This window comes from Echinops telfairi, unplaced genomic scaffold (assembly GCF_000313985.2).
Source record: "Echinops telfairi isolate 266 unplaced genomic scaffold, ASM31398v2 ScPeMD7_443;HRSCAF=831, whole genome shotgun sequence".
Taxonomy (NCBI): domain Eukaryota; kingdom Metazoa; phylum Chordata; class Mammalia; order Afrosoricida; family Tenrecidae; genus Echinops; species Echinops telfairi.
Window position 1 is genome coordinate 64,495,281 of NW_022104341.1, and position 16,757 is coordinate 64,512,037.

The window sequence follows — 16,757 nt, forward strand, 5'->3', positions numbered from 1 at the left end:
GATAGAGGTACATACTTTTGAAGGTATTACCTAATATCCTGGATCTAACGTTATCTGAAACCAGAGACCTCCAGTTGTTTTACTTAACACGAATCTTTATTTATTTATTTATTGGGGGTGGGGGGTGGGGGTGGTGGTGATGGTTAACCGGTTTGATTGGGTTTCTTTTAAATGCAGGAGCCCTTATTAGCATATCTCCTATTCATTATTGAGGCTGCATCAATTCAGCAGTTCCCCTTTGATAGCTGGGGATTTGGGAGTCCTGGAAGACCTCTAGAGAGACTGGAGAAGGACACCAAGGCTTTCTAAAGTCATATTGTGTGACAATGGAAGAAACCCAAGTTGCCCCGAGGCAATTCCCACGCCTTGAAAACCTTTGTGTGTCAGAGTAGAGCTGAGCCGCAGGGCTGCCAATGGCGAGCTGTTTGGTAGGTCACTGGGCTTTCCTTCGAGGAGCCTCTGGGTGGACCCCACTCTTCAATTTTCACAAGAGCTGAGTGCATTAACCATTTGTGCATCCCGGGGAGGAACCCATACAAAATAACACAAACTTAAATCCTCATAAATATTTTAAATTCTTAGCTATTATCCCTCAATCCCTTTGATCCCCTTTACATGAAACTTATAATAGCAATCATTACTGTTTTATGGCTGCCTTTTCTGCTGGATTGTAAGGGCAGGACTCACGTCTGGCTTACTCACTGGACCCGCATACGTGGTAGATTGATCATACATGCCTAATACCAGCTTGTTGGATTAAGTTTAATATAAAGCTATTCTAATAGTCTAGACAAATTTAGATTTCTACCTTCTAGAAGAATTCATTTCAGGAAGGCAAATGTAAAAGTGAAAGTTAAGAATATTTGTAGAGCTTGTGAATTAGTAATCTCAAATAGGTCTAGTCTTTCCATTTTCAGACCAATCATTTGCCAATCTAGTTATCCCTTTAGAACTAGCCATGCCCAAATGAAAGCAAGTCTCAATGAGCTTCTGCCATGTCCATGACTAAGGGGTAATCCGTCATGAAATAAGAGTTATTTATTCAGGCCGGGAGGGGGGTGGGTGTTCTCTGTTTTGTGAACCCTCACAAGAGGAAGGGTTTGAGTGACCATGCACACTCAGTTCCCCAGGAGCACACCACCTCTTCCAGGCACACATGCCTCCTGCTCACACAGCAGGAACTAAGAGAGAACTCAAGATGGAGAGAGAGGAGCCAAGGAGGTGAGGGTCTTTTCAAGAGAACCACATACAAAAAGAGAACACAATGACAAAGAGCTCGGGTGGACCTGAGAGATGGTTGGCACTGATTGGAGAGTTACATGTATGTCAGTTTACTTTCTCTTCTCATTAACTCTTTCAGGCATTTCTTTGATGGGAAGGCTGAGGCTGGGAAAGGATAGGTGGCTTGTGGAAGCTGTCACAGAGCCAGAGTGGTTGGTCAGGATTTGGATTCTATTCTGGATGACTCCAAAGACCAGGTCCTGCTCACTGTCCTCTGCTACTTCATCTGAATAATTTCTCAGAAGTCAAATGGTTTCCTTTCTCTCAGATCCTTTGTTCAGAGGCCCCTTATTAGTGTAAGAAGCGCTGGCAATTCAGATTGTGTTTACAAGGGGACTGCGCCCAAGAAAATGGAATTCTTTGGGGGACAATAAAAAGCAACCTCTATTTAATACAAAGAGATGGCAAGTGACAATGGTAAATCTACTATGGAACTACACATTAAAGAAAACAAACATTCCCTCCACGTATATGATTAAATACAGTGTTTTCAATATTACAAAGGATACAGCTATGGAATGGCTCACTCTCAGTGATAATGCAACCACATCAATGGGACCATACATTCCCATTCCAAGTCTGTGTTCACTGCCTTTCCTACGTGGATGATAAGCTGATGCTACATAAACATTGTTAAAGCTACAGTTCCATGCTGCAGTAATTCACTTAAGTTTAGCATGATTTATGGTTCTGTCAATAGAGGAGGTTGAAAACCCTGCACGGAAGCTTAAATGTGCGTTTTTGTATTGAAAGCAGCGCGCATGTGCGTGTGTGTGTGTGTGTGTGTGTGTGTGTGTGTGACAGAGAGAGAGAGAGAGAGAGAGAGAGGAAAAGCTTTCACATAAAGAGAAGATATAAGTTCAATCTTGAAAAAAATTTAATTCCACTAGGGAAAAAGAGAAATAAATAATGGATCCAAACATAGCATTAACATTAGATTAAGCTAGACTGGACAAAAAGAACTGTAGAGCCTTATTTCATTATACAAGTCATATATGGAAATCTTATCAATGAAGGAATTTCTAAGCAAGCTCACTCAGGACCACTGCCTTCACTGTGCATACACATGTGAGACTAAGAGGTGGGTGGGTGGATGGGTGGGTGGGTGTGGGTGTGGAAAGAGAGAGAAGATTGATTTTAAGACAGTGTAGCTTCTTTTATCAAGATGAGTGTAAATCTAGGCCCACTTGGTTAAGCACCCCATTCTTGTCTTTGGTGTGACTCACCCTGGGGGCATTTTGCCTCTTTAAGAGATTAGGGAGCCAAGTGATCTTCCTGCTCTAACTTGTCCTCTCTGGACCAACCAATTAGTATTAAAGCATTGCTTCTGCAGAAGAGCTCTCTTTAGAAGTTTGCTGCAGGGATGACAAATTAACCCAGCAGGGGGTCCCACACATCTATCTCAGTACAAATTATTAGTGTAATAGAGCTTTTAGTTATGCATTTATCTAGTAATTATTGAACAGTTACACAAAACCAAGCTGAGCAGCCACGGCCCTTTATGAGGTTGGCTCAGTGGGTGGCCTTACAGTTAATTTAGGATACTTCTCCGTTGAGCAGTTCACTTGCAGACAAATTAGCTAAACAGCCTTCTCCTTTAAATATTTTCCATGTCACAGTGAAACTCTTTACAATACAATAAAGGTACAGTTTTAATTACACGCTTCCTGACTTTTGTTTAGTTGTAGTTTTAAAACATTTGCTGGCACTGTTGTTTCCTTTGACTGGGCAGTAATAGCTGGTTGTAAGTATCTGGCTAATGAATTTAATAATTTCCTGGACCGGGAACTTAAAGGGCTTTTGCTAAAAAGCTGCTTTTCCTTTTTTACTATCCAGTTACTTCAAATCCCTCCGACAGCGTTTCCCATTAGGCTTGGCACTGGCACTGGAGTTAACCTTGACCTGTGTTCACAAGTCCTCCAGATTCTCTTTACAAGGCTGACGCTTGTTTTCAGATGGTGCTACTCGTTAGGTCTCTGATGCCTACATTTGAAAACCAACGCTGGCAATTCTTATTGTAGAAAGACAATATAATGCTTTCTCAAATGGCATACTCCAAAAATAAACAAACACTTTGCATCTGTTGGCAGATTATTTCAGCGCCTTGTTAGCAACAGGTACTTAACTGCTTCTCATTTTCCTGAGATGATTCAATCGCACTAAAACTCTGAGAGACAGAGGGGATTCCATTGCCCTGACAGGGGCATCAGCATGCTCTGCAATGAGGTGAAGAGCTTCTAATTTGTGGGCACGCGATGCAAGGTCACTGAGCAAGCCGACCACTGGGGGCCTGTGCCAGGAGAGGTGCCATCTTTATGGTTGTGGTTCGGCATAAGTGAACATTTCTGCTCCGGGGTCCTCAGTTCATGCAGACAACTTTTAAAATCCCACAGCTGTATCCGATAAAAGGGGAACCAAGTCATTCTGAGTGCAGCATTCCCCTTAATGCCTGTTAAGGTAGCAGCTCTGAATTAAAATCAGTATACCGGTATCGGTATACTGAGTGCTTATACATATGTAGCTGACACCTTGCTAAGTGCCACTGGATACCTATTCCTTGTGCACGTCAATATTTGCATTACACCTGGGAGACGGGCAGAAGACCCTATTATTCTCTAACTTTCTGTCTTTGATCAGAACCATGCATCCATTCATTTATCCCAAAATTTTGTTTTGAATGCTTTCCATCTGCCAGGCACTAGGCTGAGGGATTCAGCCAAGATGTAGTTCCCTGCCCTAATGAGTCCTGCCATCTACTGATACGTACTGTTTTCATATTTTATCTCCCTTTCCCTATTCCTTTCTTATTGTCCGAGCATATTATGAATCTACTCCAACCTTTTCTGGTGACCTCAACTTCCTGGAAGGTAATCTTAAATCTCATTATTCTCTGCGGTATATTTTTCTTGGCCAACCTGGGAGATGTTGTTGACTTCAGACCCTTGGCTGTTTCATCACCAAGAGCAGCGTCCCTGGTTTGAGTCTGAGGCTCATGGACTTAAAGAGAGGTTTATAGAGCATATAAGCTTCCACTACTTCTCCACACAGAAACTGATATGATTCGTGGACAACTCAGTAATAAAGCTTTGACTTATGTAACTGTATAGTTTCAGAATCAGGGCAATTTTGCTCCTAAACTCCCTCTGGATTCATAGAGAAGCTGGGTTTTAGCCTCCTGCTCACACTTTTCTGTCTCAAGTGCTCAGTATGGAGCCCCCACACAGCATGAAGCGGTCGCTGTGACTTGAGAGCAGAGGTTGTTATGCTTCTTGAGGTTTGCAAAGTGCCGAGAGTGACCGCTGTTCTTTGGTAAGATGCCCTCCCCTTGTCCCTGGCGGGCGATGGTCTGCCTGTCTCAGCTATGCAACTGCTCGCCCGCCCAGAGGGAGGCCCTCTGAGGACAGAATCCATGCACCTATGCCCACTCTATTCAGTAACTGGGAGCCACCTTGATAAGTATGTGTGTGTCTTTGTGTGTGGGGTGGAAGAATTGATGGGTCTCCCAAGTGTAATGGAAGTCTGTAAGTTAATGTTAATATTGGAAGAAAAAAAAGCCAAACTGACCTTAAAAAAATGTGTTTTGAAGAGATTTGAACCTGACACGAACCCTACACACTTAACAGCAGCAAGGATTCCTGGGCTAATGAGAAGGGTCAAGTGATTAGTTTACAGCTGTTATTAACAACAACAACAACAACAACAACAAACCCTCCATGTGATAGCACTACTTGTGTCATGCTCACTGAGATATGTAAAGGGCTATGCTCTATCTTTGACTAATAAAAAATGTGGAAACAAACTAATTGTTTAAATTAATGTAACGTATTTCTCCCAGTTTGGGGGTGGGAGGTAGAAACCACTGACATGGTCTACAGGGTAGCTGACTCGAGGCTCTGGGTCGATTTCTCATCTATAAGACTATAGGGGTCATGTGGAGAACACTACTGGGTGCTAAATTGTAGCCTGGTCCCATATCCCCCCGACCCCTCACGCCCACATTTATTTACCTATTTAAAAAATCCTGCTTTTACAAAGTGACAATATGTTTAGCTAGAAATCTAGATTCGCCCCCCACATCCACACCACCCACCCCAGCTCCCTTGTAACTAGAAGTGATCCTGTGACATAGCTCTGACCCTGCTGGTTAAGATTCCATAAAAAGTAGTAAAATGAGCTGGCAGGTACTTCTGCCATTGCCCTTCCCTTATTCTTGCATGGTATGCAGATGTCAGACCAGAATGGACTGGCTATGGGAAGGCCAGGAGGCCACAGCATGAAGACCAACAGGACCCACTAAGCAGGGCTAAGAGAAGGACTCTGGGTCCTTGACAGCATTATGGAGTTACACGGGTCCTGGACCATATACTTTTTTTTATACAGCAACTCCTCATTTTCCTATCCCTGTTTAGGTATATTTTCTGTTACTTGATCCATATCATTACTGGATCAAGACTAAAATCCAACCCAACCCACTATCATCAGCCAATTCAGATTCCTAGTGATCCTATAGTGCAGTGGTTCTCAAGCTTCCTAATGCCATGACTCTTTAATATAGTTCCTCATGTGTAGTGATGCCCAGCCATAAAATTATTTTCATTGCTACTTCACCACTGTAATTTTGCTGCTGTTCTGAATCAGGCGACCCCTGTGAAAGGGTTGTTTGACCCCCCCAAAGGGGTTGAAACCCACAGGTTGAGAACCGCTGCTATAGAGGGTTTCTGACACTGTACATCTTTACTGAGCAGACAACTGCATAACTAATTTCTTAAAACTAATATCCCAGGGAGCAGCTGATAACTACCAACCTTGTGGTTAGCAATCCAGCGCTGCTTACCCAACAGCACTACCAGGCCTAGGGGCCAGAAAATTAAGCCAGGAAATCATATGATCATAAATGAGGTTCAATAAGTGCTTATCTGTAATTTACTTTTTTTTTTTTTCTGTCATTTACTTTTAATCTCTGTCTTCTTCCAACTTAAAACCCTGAAATGCAGAGTGGTACTTTACTTATTGAAAAACATCTAAATAATGGAAATATCATCCTTTATTTTGTTGTTTTTGAGGATAGCTAAAGCAGAGACATAAATTTCAAGAAGTCTCATAATCCCAAGAAACTATAAAATATTACTTCTGATGACTCCAAATTTCCAAAGAAGTTAAATTCCGTAGTTTATCAGGCAAACTTACAACTCTCCCAAGGATGAAAGGAAAACCCAAGGGATTTCCCCCCTCCTTTATCTCAATTCTATGAATAACATAAATGACAATGATTAAATTCTTCACACTATCGCTGACATTTTAAACACTGGTAAAACAAAGTCTGTCAAAGCTCAATAATTAAGTCTAAAGTACGTGGCAACACCGTCACTGAAATTTAATTTCCTTCCTCCCTGCCCCTCCCCCCCAAACTCCAAAGTAGTTTAACCCCTTTACCTAGTCGTGCCCCCTAGAGAAACAAGTGGCAAAGCATGACCCCAGGATACCGATGGTCACACTGAGGCCACAGGGTTCAGTGATGCTCACAGCCACAGATAAAGCCAAGATCAGAGGGAAGATTAGTTTTTAAGAAACAACACTTCCCTACCTTTATGATGTACACAGGTGAGAGAAGCCACAGCTACTCATATCAAAACTTTGCTTAGATAATCTTGCAGAATATATCTTTGGATAATAGGCCATGGTTGGACATTGCATCTTACACATTGTTTAGAAAGGGAAAATACCGCACAAGACATACATATATCATCGACTCTTCTGAAGCATTGAAAGGACTTCAGTGTGGAGGCAGGGATGTGCATATTTTGTATATATTCATGTGTATTCTGAGTACTTTATGTTCATTCCATCTGTATTTGAAACATACCACCCCACTGTGGGAAGTACAGTGCAGCTACCACAGGTGTAAGTTAGAGAACCTTCCCTCGCTGAGACATTTGTTGTTATGTGCAGTGGAATGGAACACTGCCCAGTGCTGCGCCATCCTCGCACTTGTTCTTATGCCCATGGTTTCAGTCACCATGCCAACCCATCACACTGAATGCCTTCTTCTTTTTTGCTGATCCACTACTACACCAAACATGTTGTCTTTCTTCGGGCACTATACCCTCCAGACCACATGTGGAAAGTACAAGACACGGTCTCTGTCTCCTCACTTCTAAGGTGTATTCTGTCGACATTTCTTTCCCCCCAAATTGGTTTGTTCTGGTAGTCCATGGGACAACATTGTCACATGCATATGAGATGACTGAAAATACCACGGCTTGGAGCAGGCAAACTGTAGTCCTCAAAATGATATCGTTGCTTTTTAACACTTTGAGTGGGTCCTGTGCAGATTTGACCCATGCAATAAGTGATCTTGTTTCTTGATTTCTGCTTCCATGAGGGAAGATTGCGGATCCAAGTAAAACGAAAACCTTGACAAGTTCAATTTTTTCATCATATAGCATGTGTCAATTGGTCCAATGACGAGGATTTTGGTTCTCTTTACACTGAATTGTAATCCATTCTGAAGGCTGCGGCCTTTGGTCTTCATCAGTAAGCGCGTGAGTCCTCCGTGCTTTCAGTAATCCTGTAGGCGTCATCTACACATCACAGGTGGTTAATGAGCCTGCCTGCAAACCTAAAGTGGCTATCTTCTCCCGTGGGTCCAGTTTCTCAGATCATTTGCTCAACATACAGGTTGGATAAGTATGGTAAAAACATAAAAATGCTGAAACTCTTGTGTCCTGATTTTATACGCTGCAGTACAATAGGTCAGAATCAATTTGATGGCAGTGAGGTGTTTTGGTTTCAGTAGACCCGTGTTCTGTTTGAAAGTCTCTCTTGTGGAAGCATAGGTTCTGCATGGGTACATGAGTGTTCTGGGATTTGCCTTTTATCAATGTTGTCAGTAGTTTGTGATAAGGGCTTTCTTGTAGGAGGTTGGATATTGTCCTATCACTGGTAGCACTGTACCTTCAGGATAGATCCTGAAATGAATGTGCTATGGTTCCTCTTCAGTTCATCACTCCCAGCATAGATTTTATGTTTGTCTAATTCACAATGCCCATACCAGTTGATTTCAGCTCACTAAAGTCTAGGATATTGATCTTCAAGCTTTCTATTTTATTTTTAACAATTTCCAATTTTCCTAGTTTCATACATTCCATGTTGCAATTATTATGGATGGAAGGCTGACATGATTTCTTCTCATTTTGAGTCCTGCCATATCAGGAAATGAAGGTCCTGGAAGCTTTACTTCATCCGCACCTGCACTTTGGGAAGGCGGCTCTTGCCCAGGCATGTTTTGAGCCTTCCAACCTGAGCGGCTCGTCTTCTGGCACGGCATCAGGCAATATTCTCCTGCTGGAACACTGGAAGCTTCCCTGAAACCTGTCCACCCCGGGTGACCCTGCAGGTATTTGAAATACAGATGGCACAGCTTCCCTCATAGTACAGCAAAGCGACAGATGAGTGATTGTGTGCTTAACTATATACACTGTCTTTTCAAGAGGCAACATTCAACAAGAGTTTTCTTTTATTGAAATGGCCACCAAATTCACAAATATGACTTTTGTTCATGGTTAAAAAAAAAAAAAAAAAGGAGGCGTTACTTCCTCAGTGAGGTGAACTGGCTCTGCTGTATCACCTTCGGTCTAGGGCAGCACGGAGGTAGTTCCCACACTTAATGCTTCCTAGTGGGTGGTGGTTAAGTCAAGGCACTCCTATGAGGAGTTTTAGGGCAGGCAGCAGAGGTTCTGATGAGAACTAAATATACCATGTGATCCTACGTGCAGTACACCGCTCTCTCCATCTTAACCTCTCACCCAGGGAATCTGGCGACAGGGCCCACTCTTCCCTCCTCCAAGGTTCCTTTAAAGTTTGACTGTCAGTCTGACTTCTCTAGTGATTTACTCTTTCAGGTTGTGGCAACTCTATACATGTAACAAAAGCACCAGAGGGGGAGTACTCCACTGTGTTCCCAGCGCACATTTATTAGCCCCCGATGCTCTTATGTAGACACTCCCTCCTCAGATTCCTCCACGCCACGTGTTCATTCTAGATGTGAAGTGATTTCAAGCATTAGCTTTTCAAACAGCTTAAAGAATAATAATAATAATAAAGGAGTAAATATTCTTGAACAATGAGAGGGTGAATGCACACCTCTTAAAGGAGCCTTAGCCGGGGGTGGGGGAAACACAAGTCTTATATAAGCCTGTTTCTATGATTCTTCCCACGAAGATGCTACTGCCGAGTTTCATCTCAGAGATGCAAATTCCCTTCCCCAGACCACTAAGAAGGGTGGGGTGCAGTAAGAAAGGGTACCTGAGTAGACTTTCCAGAAAGGAGAACCGAGGATGCTGGGAGCCATCTTGAATTCTGGTGAAAACAAAGAATCTTTGGTATTCCTTAATTTAAACTAGGTAGAATTTTCTCTTTTCCTCATAAACAGCTTTATTTATAAAAACTTACATGAACAATAAGTCAAACTTCACTGTGCTATGGGCTTAGGCAATCCATCCTGGTTCCACCTGTGTGATTTATTTTAGCAAACACGCTTAGTTTTCTGGCATGAAGAAGTTCCCTGTCACGGTGCCCAAGATCTAGTGTTAGAATTGGTATAGTGATTGTTAGAACTGCTGTTGCAAGGAAAGACTCATAGTAGGTAGTCTTAATATTTATCAAGTCAATTATAATAGATGCACATTGCTTATGCTGCTCAAGGAGTCTCCCCTCTACTGTTTTGTTTTTGTATCTGTACAAGAATATCGGGCCCTGAGGAAAGATCCACCCATCAACATTATCCACATTTTACTAGTGACACGACTGAAAACCTGGAAGGTAAGTGAAAGGCAAAAGGGCAGCTCACCTAGTTCTTCTAACTGCTACCAGATGGCTCTTTCCAGTGCTTACTCTCTTGCCACACGAGCATTTCTCTTTTACTTGGAATGCTCTGCATTCTTCTATGCATCTTTTACGTCTTTAAGGCTTTAGCATTATCTGCATTTTGTAAACTCTTTATGATACAAGGTTATCAGTCATAGCACATTTGACATTGTCTTCTGAGAGGACTAGAGAGCTTGCTCTCCTGCACCAGATTGCAGGCTCTATGGGACATGAGACTCTGAATATCCATGGTTTATAGAAAGACTATGTGAGCAGTTGCCACTAAGTCGGTTCCAACTCACGGTGGCCCCACGGATGTCAGAGTAGAACTATGCTTCGTAGGCTTTTTCAATGACTGATGTTTGGAAGTAGATTCCTAGGGCCTTTCTTTCAAGGCATCTATATGTGGATTTGAACATCCAGCCTCACAGTTAGCAGTCAATTCCATTAACCAGGGGTTCTCATATAGACTGACAGTAAACTTTTGTTTACTTAATGAAGGAACTTACACTGATCTCCACATGCTGAGTTCCTACAGAATTTTTCTTTCCTTTACAATCCGTTTAGCGAGTGGAATATGTTAATGTAACCATACAAAGAGAAGTCACCCATGCTCTACCTTCTTGGGACTTTAAAATTTCCGAGTAAAAGGATTGTATATCTCTGATTCTCCATTACAGTTTAGATACTCAATGAATGCTGACCATGAGTATCATATTACGATGTTCTCCCAACTTAAATTGCATTATTCTGGGATTGTACAATCCAATCAGACGCACATTTTCAAGTAAATAGTAATACACTGTTGGCTTCTCTGATTGTACCAGGTACACAAAGTGAATTAATGTGAAATCTTGCCAGAGTTTTAGCAGAGATGAAGCAAGTAAGTTTCCTTAATTGCAGGTGCAGTCACTGTTTTGCACATGAGTTAAATCCTTTCTTTTTTTAAATGCGATTCTTCTACCTATATACTGGGCAGTTCTCACAACTGCCAGACTTTCGCAAAATGCACACGGAGTATTCATTAAAAGGAGTCAGATTTGTGGGGCTAACATTGAGATTAATGAAAGAAATATCAGTTTCCCCAGATGTAAGTCAAAGTAGACAAGAGACTATAGCTCTCTAGGATGCTTTATGATACCAGCTGGTAGATCACAGACTCACCTAAACGAAAATTTGATGGAAGAAAGCAAATGTGGTTACAATTACTCATACTCCTGTGGGAGTTTAATAAACAAACTAATAAATATTTTCATCTTGTAATAAGATCAAGTTAAGTGATTTGCTGACATTCTCTTGAGGTTTAAAGCTTGTCTTTAATGTAAAATACAAATCACATTTCTTGCGGACACATTTTAATAATAAACTTAAAAGCACACGAGACAAAAATCATGAAAACATTGCAATGAGAACCAGACAAACTATCTACCACTTCAAAAGGGGCGAAGGAAGACCGCTCGTCAACACCCTGATGCAAATGGCCTCAACATACAATGCCAGAGAGTGAAATCAGCTTTCAGGGAAAGAGAGTCAGCAGCGAGGAGGGGCTGAAACACGGGGATTACTTGAAAACAGGTAACTAACCATATGGAAATATACTCACACACAAACACAGCATAAATTGTGGAGCAGATTTGATTTGGGTCCAATCCAAATACCTTCCACATCTCCCCACTCCCCCAAAAGAAATCCCACTGGCATAGAAACAGGCTCAGCCCCTTTTCTAGTAAGAGAAAATCAAGGACTTGATGCCAAATCTATTACTAGTTGCTTATGGTCAAGTCATCCCATGTGTGTCAGAGTCGACCTGTGCTCCATAAGGGTTCTCAGTGGGTGAGTTTTCTCTCTTCCAAGGCAGTTCTTGCTAGACTCAAACCACCAACCTTTTGGTGAGCAGTTGAGTGCAGCAACAGTGAAAGGTAGCAACTTCCATTTCAAAGGTAGAGACACCATTTCCTGGGCTCCTGAGTAGTCCAAGACTGCCCAACAGATAAGAACTTGGAACACTCACTGTCTTCGGGAGTATCTGGTGGGGGTTCTTCCTTCCGCGTCTTTCATTTTGCTGGTCCCAAGACCATTACATACTTAAGCAGAGGGGAGGGCCCTATGTAGTAACTCACCTCTGGGTCCTGTAATGACAGGTCGGTGATGCTGGGTGAAGGCCGTTCCCAGGGAGGAGGTCTGCGAAGGGGAGGGGCTGCTGAAACCAGACTTCTCTGACTTCTTCAGTGTGGTTGGAGATGGCATTCCTGATGAGAAGAATTGGTTGGTAAGCAGTTTAAATGAAAGAAAAAATGGGTCTAAAAGAGCACGTGTAATGAGAGAAGAAAAAAGGAGAGAAGAACCAGACCATTATTTAGAATTCAATGTTTTCAGTGTCTGGAAAGCTGTGCTCTATGCCCATGACCTCTAAGACCCTCCAAAAAGCAGCTGCAGAAGATACACAAACACCTCACATAAAATCACACCCTCCTATCTCAGCTGCTAAGAATTTTCTCTACATTTTCAATACTAGTCAGTCATAATTACTAGACTGGTCATGTTCTCAGTCACCATGCTGACACTTATAACCCGGAGATATCTATCAATTTGGCAGGGTGGCAATTAAAAAAATTAAAATTTGGATACAACAATAAAGGAAATTACTCCATTCTTCATATCATAGGGTAGATTTGTGCTCCTTTAATATTTTCTATAGGTGTATAATGCAGGTTTTGGTTAATTTGCTTAATTTTGCAGCACGAAATTGGTTGGCACTGATGTCAAAAGAACTAAATCTCATTTAACATGTCCATATGTTATATTCTGTAACTTGTCCATATGTTGTCCCTGTGTTGTATTCTGCCCATAACCAGAGGTGAATTGGAAAAACAAGTATATATATGCATGCTACTGCTATTGAGCAGTGGATGGCTGTGTTAAGGGCTGTAGTGGTATAGATCTGCTCAGATATAGCTAGCTGGGTTGACAAATCACATGCCCTTATTATTTGCGATCACAGATTTTCTAAATAAGTTCTATGCCATGACCCTGAGGGGTGACTATAGGGTCTCTGACACAATAAGAAACCATGGCTGGCCTGCCCTCCTCTATCCTTTTTGCAGGATATCTAACACAGGGGCTAGAATACAACAAGTGGTCCCTGAAGACATTTAAACTACTTGTACAGATCTCAACTTTATCTCTGACTTCTCCAATCAGCTCTTGGACCCGGAAAACCTTGAGGTTTTTACCCCAAGAAAGGAACAGATTGCAAATTGATAAGCATAATTTTCATAGTCAAACATAAGTAGAATAAGAAGTGTATGGGATTTCACAATAATTTGTCCACTCTGGATCCGATCCATCCTGGATCAATATTTATGTAATTTAAATGAAAAGAAAAATTCACTGATGTCAAGTGATTTGACTACATTTGTTTGGTCGATAAGTTAGTTATCAGAATCACACCATCTCAAGGTTCTACCAGTTAGGTTGAGTTTTTGAAGCAACATTCATTGTCAGTGACATTTGCAGTGGAGGAAGTATGTCTGTATCAAGTTTGACTAAGATAATCACACCTAACTTATGATATCATTCTTCTATTACATTAGAGAAGAGATTTCAAATAATAAAATTAAAGAAATCAAAAGCAACCAACAATAAAACACTTTTAAAAATTAATTAAAAAATGTTATGTGCAAACAAATTTTTAGACTGGCAACCAAGCCACTGATTTAAATTCAGCCAAATGCCTAAATTATGTGTCATGAATCAGAAATAATATAGAAATGGAAAACATCAAAACTTTTAAGGTGGCAATTCCCCCTACTCCAGACAATGGAATCGCTGTATTTGACGATGAAATCCAGCGTTTGAATTAAGCTTACAAAGAAAGCAAATGCTTATGTTGATGGAAAAGTCATCATGTCTTGGTAAAACTTCTAAACACTGCAGAAATATTGACAGGTTTTAAAGCTACCATTTATCCTTATTAAAGGGAATTAACAAGTCAAATTTAGAATCAAGTACAAGTGTCAAAACATAAAGTTGGTATATCTGGGTTCAAAACAGTAAAATCCAAATCCTCTTTGAAAGGGGGAACAAAGAAAGAAATGCTGCCCGGAAACAAGAAGAACAAGCCAAACTACATATACTCTTCTAAATGTATCACGGCCAAGGACTATGAACCCCACAGTTACCATGAATCTCAAAGTTACTCTGTGTTTTCAAGATTTGGCCAGATAAAATTTCAAATGCTGGTAAACTGCTTTATATTAAGATGAGAGAACATTAATCTTGGCTTTTATTTTTAAAATCAAATTGTTACTGTAAATTACTTTAAAAATAAACTCCTTAATTTGTTTTTTATAATTATCCATGCACAACTGTTGATATAATTACTGTACAGATTAATGACTGATTGGATTTTTCCTACTGACACAAAACTTGAACTTCCACAATTTTTATTCAGAAGCATCATATGACAGAAAAAGTAATCTTTCACAGATAAAATGCTACCTTTATCCTGGAGCAATAAGCAAATACTACTCTAAAGTTTGATATGGAAAAACACAGAATTTTACAAAATAAATTCTATACTACCAGAATATAGCACAATCATTTGTTTCAATGGGACATTTTGTCTTTCTGATTGCCATTAAAAAAAATGGTGGTAATCAGTGTAAGAGGTATACACACACACACACACACACACACACACACACGTTTGTATGTATAGAACTAGTTCTTTTTTTTTTTTTTCCAAGAGAACCCTAAGATAATGCTTAATCAAATAGCTTTTAATTAAGCAAAATAAATACTATCCTGAGTAGGCCTGGATCTGATTAGGTGAGCCTTTAAAAGAGGGTCCCCTAGTCACACTTCAAGACTGGAATGAAACTTACCCCCTCCTTGGCTCAACTTTCAGCCAAACAATAGACAGTCCTATAAGGTGAAGAGGAACACAAGGGAGGTAAGCACTCCTTGAGATGCAAAGCAGCAGCATTTGCCCAGGGATAAAGTTCAGCAGTCAGGAAGGAATGGGAAAGGAGGCATGGGAACAGGCAACTCAGAGAGGAAGAAGGAAGAGTGCTGTTACCCTTTGGGCACTGCAACTTATTCCAGGAAACCAAATTAATGTGAACTGTTGAACAGAAAATCAATCGCTCTGTAAGCTTTCACCCAAATCACAATAAAAAGTTTAAAGAAATCAAAAACAAAAAACAATCAATAAAAGAGGGTTAAGAAGTCAGAAAGGTTACACAATTGATCTTTGTATTGTGATGAATTGTATGAGCCCCAATAAAATGATTTTTTAAAAAAGAAGAAGTCAGAAAGGGTTTTGGACCAGTTTTGAAGAAGTAAAATGCTCTGTTTTAAGAGTACCACAAGGCATTATAGGGGCCTCTAAGAACCGAGAATGACCCCAAGCGCCCAAGAAAGCATGCACTAAACATCTAGCTACCTTAGTCCTAAGGCCACAAGGCAATGAATCCTGTCAATAATCGCATGAGCTTGGCAGAGGCCCTGATTCCACTCCAGTAGAGAGTGTAGTCTAGTGACTTTTGACTGCATCCTCATGAGACCTGAGCAGAAGACCAGTTAAGGCATGCACAGGCTCCCAACTCACACACACAGGGAGATGATAAACATGTATTGTTTTCAGTTAATAAGTTTACAGTCATTTGTTATAAATTATATATATGTGTGTGTATATATATATATATATATATATATATATATATATATGGTCTTCAAATAAGAGGGGGCTTCAAAAAGTTTGTGGAAAAATTCCACAATGTTTAATACTTTTTTTTCACAAGCTCCTTGAAGCTCCCTCATATAAGACTAGAAAGGTGTAAGCAAAATACGCCTCCTGTGCACTAATTACACTCTAAAACCCCAGAAGTTCTTAGCTGTATTCCCTAGCCTACTCCTGGTTATGAAGTTTTCCCCTAGCCCAGAGAAAATGGCAAGCTATCTTATTAAGGAAGGGATTAATAAGTGGTTATTGCCAAGGATCCTAAACACTTTATTAAATGTCTATGTCCCCATCAGTTTTTCAAGAAATACCATTAAAAAAATAGAAAAAAAAAAGCTTAAAGAAAATAATTTTCAGGGTCTCCTATAACAAATCAAGATTTGGTTTAGGTGGCTTTGTATTATAACTTGATGTTTCAAAGAGGAGACCCGGTGGCATAGTAGTTACACGTTGGGCTATTAACCACAAGGTCAGCAGTTCTAAACCACCAGCCCACTCTGTGAGAGAAAGATAAAGCATTATATTCCTGTTAAGAGTTACAGCCTCAGAAACCCACAGGAGCAGTTCTACCCTGTCCTAGAGTCACCATGAGTTGGAATTGACCCCAGGACAGAGTTCTTCTTCTTTTTTTTTTCTGTCTCCAAAAGTAACAAGAGGGGTTGTGTCGGGAAGGTGAGCATCATAGAATGCCAATTTAATAGAAGAGAGTATTCTTGTGTTGAGGGAGTACTTGAGTGGAGGCCCAACATCCTTCTGCTACCTTAATGCTAAACCTATATATGTAGGCTCATAGATCTATTTCCCCATCCTCATATAAATATATTTGCATATGTACATGTCTTTATCTAGACCTCTATAAATGCCCTTT

General features: G+C 40.7%; 1 protein-coding gene across 6 annotated transcripts in view; it reads right to left on the reverse strand.

The window, feature by feature from the left end:
- Nucleotides 1-16,757, reverse strand: part of NFIA (nuclear factor I A) — a 693,058-nt gene that overhangs the window by 72,368 nt on the left and 603,933 nt on the right. For 3 of the 6 annotated variants that reach the window (XM_045292066.1, XM_045292064.1, XM_045292065.1), the window contains exons 7-8: nucleotides 12,267-12,395; nucleotides 9,586-9,639 (exon numbers count right to left, since the gene is read on the reverse strand). In XM_045292066.1, the coding sequence (XP_045148001.1) occupies nucleotides 9,586-9,639; nucleotides 12,267-12,395 (183 nt within the window). The remainder of the gene's footprint in view (nucleotides 1-9,585; nucleotides 9,640-12,266; nucleotides 12,396-16,757) is intronic. The other 3 variants (XM_045292063.1, XM_030886133.2, XM_045292062.1) reach the window with 1 other exon arrangement.